General features: G+C 33.0%; 1 protein-coding gene across 1 annotated transcript in view; it reads left to right on the top strand.

The window, feature by feature from the left end:
* The window catches only part of LOC122257093 (uncharacterized), a gene marked incomplete in the record, with an annotated part of 537,155 nt that overhangs the window by 501,692 nt on the left and 32,802 nt on the right, over window positions 1-2,661 (top strand). Inside the window, 1 exon segment of the mRNA XM_086555056.1 lies at window positions 64-89. Coding sequence (XP_086411182.1) covers window positions 64-89 — 26 coding nt within the window.

The following is a 2,661-nucleotide window of genomic DNA, read 5'->3' on the forward strand; positions in this document are numbered from 1 at the left end:
TCGTCATTACGCGGAAGCAGGCATCTCGCACACGGAGAATGAGGTTGGACGTCGGGCAACAAGAACAACCGCTATCTCGTGCGGGAAGACGTGAGTATCATTTTGTGATTTTTTTTTTTTTTTTTTTTTTTTTTTGGGGGGGGTGAGGGGATGGGGTTAGTTTGAGTATTTGTTTGATGATGCAGTTGTTGTCATTGTTATTGTTATTGTTGTTGTTATTATTACTTGTGTTATTATTATTATTATTATTATTATTATTATTATTTGTATTATTTGAGAAGTAAATAGGATCCATTTATGTATATTTGTTATTATTATTATTTTGTCATTTATTTTCAGGAGATTTGTGTGATTGCAGTTGCTGTTGTTTTTGTGTATTATTATCATTATTATCATCATGTCATCATCCGTATTATTATTATTATTATTATTATTATGTGATTTAAAAAATTTTCTAATCATCTACTCTCAGTTATTTTTTTCTGTCAAAATCATTATTACAAATGCTTTTATATCATGTATGTGTCGATTATTTTTTGGCGTATTGCTGTCATGACGATGAATGGGTTAATGATGGTAACAATATAGCGTGTAATTGTCTGTAAAAGTTGTTGAACCGTAATATGTAAATTGGTCACTGGCGCTATTGCCATCGGACCAAATCATGCTGGGTAATGACGCCATGCGCCGTGCAACATTCATGCGAAATGTTTTATGGGGAAAAGGAGTCGATGGAAATAGACTGATGTTAAGAGTATGGATTTATTCATGGCTGATTTTAGATTTTGGTGCTGTTTGACAGAAAGGTACTTTATATATATATATATATATTTATATATATATATATATATATATATATATATATTATATATATAATGTATATATAATATATATATATATATAATATATCTATCTATCTATCTATCTACTACATATATATATATATTATATATATATTATATATATATATTATATATTATATATATATATCATATATATATATATATTTTGATATATATATATATTATAGTAGTTTATATACTTATAGTGAATATATTATATTTATAATTGTTATATATATATATATATTTGTTATTATTATATATATATATATATATATTATATTATATATATTTATATATATATATATATATATATTCGTAGTTTGTTATATATATATATATATTTATATGTATATATATATTTATTTATCTATTTATATATATATATATATATATATATATATATATACATATATATATAATGTGTGTGTGTGTGTGGATATGTATGTATGTACGTATGTATGTATCTATGCCCCGTAGTAATTAGCCAAACGTCTTAAAGCTCTCTCCCCTCTCCCCTTGTTTTTTTTCCTTTTTTTTACTTCTTTTTCTTTTTGATTTTCGTTTTTTCTGCTTCTTGAGTTCTTTTTACAATTACAATACAATTGATATTGTATTGATGGAAATTTTCCTATATTCTGTTGCAATTATCATAACCAACATCATCATATCATCATCATCATGTTATTATCATCACCATCATCACCATCATCATCATTATTTTCATCATCATCACCATCATTATCATGCATTAATCATAAATCATAAATCATTCGTAATCTATTTATCACACCACGATCCATCAGTATCATTAAAAACATGACTCTATTTATTATCCCGCGCGATATAATAACGATTGCCCCACAAGAGTATATATACCATTAGACCATCTCTTAATGGTGTCCAGAGTGAACAGGATACTCACTGACCCCCCCCCCCCCTCACCCATAGGTTGCGCTCGAGGGGGGGGTGACCCTCGTCTTTTATCATCGGATGGCACTCAAAGGAAATGGGGATGGATACACACAGTGCCAGCGAGGATGCTTGTGTGGCAGTGGGGGGGGGGTGGAGGGGGGGGATCTGGAACTAGGTGGGTTGGGGAGGGGGAGGGGGAGGGGGAGGGGGAGGGGGAGGGGGAGGGAAGGGATGGTTGGTGATGGTGATGGTGATGGAGAGCGAGATGGAGGTCGAGACGATTATGATGGGAGATGGGGGTGATGGTGAGGTTGTGTAGTGTTGGTGGTGGTGATGATGATAATGATGATGATGATAATGATAATGATAATAATAATAATGGGGGTGGTGGAAGAGGTGGAGTTACAGATGGAGATGGAAAGGGAGGAAGAAAAAGAGTAGGAAGAAGAAGAAGAAGAAGAAGAAGAAGAAGAAGAAGAAGAAGAAGAAGAAGAAGAAGAAGAAGAAGAAGAAGAAGAAGAAGAAGAAACTTGATTAGTAATTCTTAATTATGTACATACTAGAGAGCCTCATTATAGAAGGGGTAAAGGTTACTTAACGAAAGAATTTGTCAGAATTTCGTAACGCGCTGTCACGGATATTGAAAAAGTCCTTCACGCAATAGAATGCATAAGGAGAAGATGAGGAGGAGAGCGAGGAGGAGGAGGAAGAGGAGGAAAAGGAAATTAATCACCATTTCATGTATAGGCGGACAGAAGATGAAGAAAAAGAAGAAGAGGGGTGGGGGGGAGGAGGAGGAGCAGAAGGAAAAAGGAAATTAATCCGGTCATGTGTGTAGGAGGATTAAGAGGAAGAATAAGAGGAGAGGAGAAAAATGAAAAAGAACTAGGAAGTGGAGTAGGAG

Source organism: Penaeus japonicus, unplaced genomic scaffold, assembly GCF_977035675.1.
Source record: "Penaeus japonicus unplaced genomic scaffold, GWHDUDI00000001_assembly GWHDUDI00000003, whole genome shotgun sequence".
Taxonomy (NCBI): domain Eukaryota; kingdom Metazoa; phylum Arthropoda; class Malacostraca; order Decapoda; family Penaeidae; genus Penaeus; species Penaeus japonicus.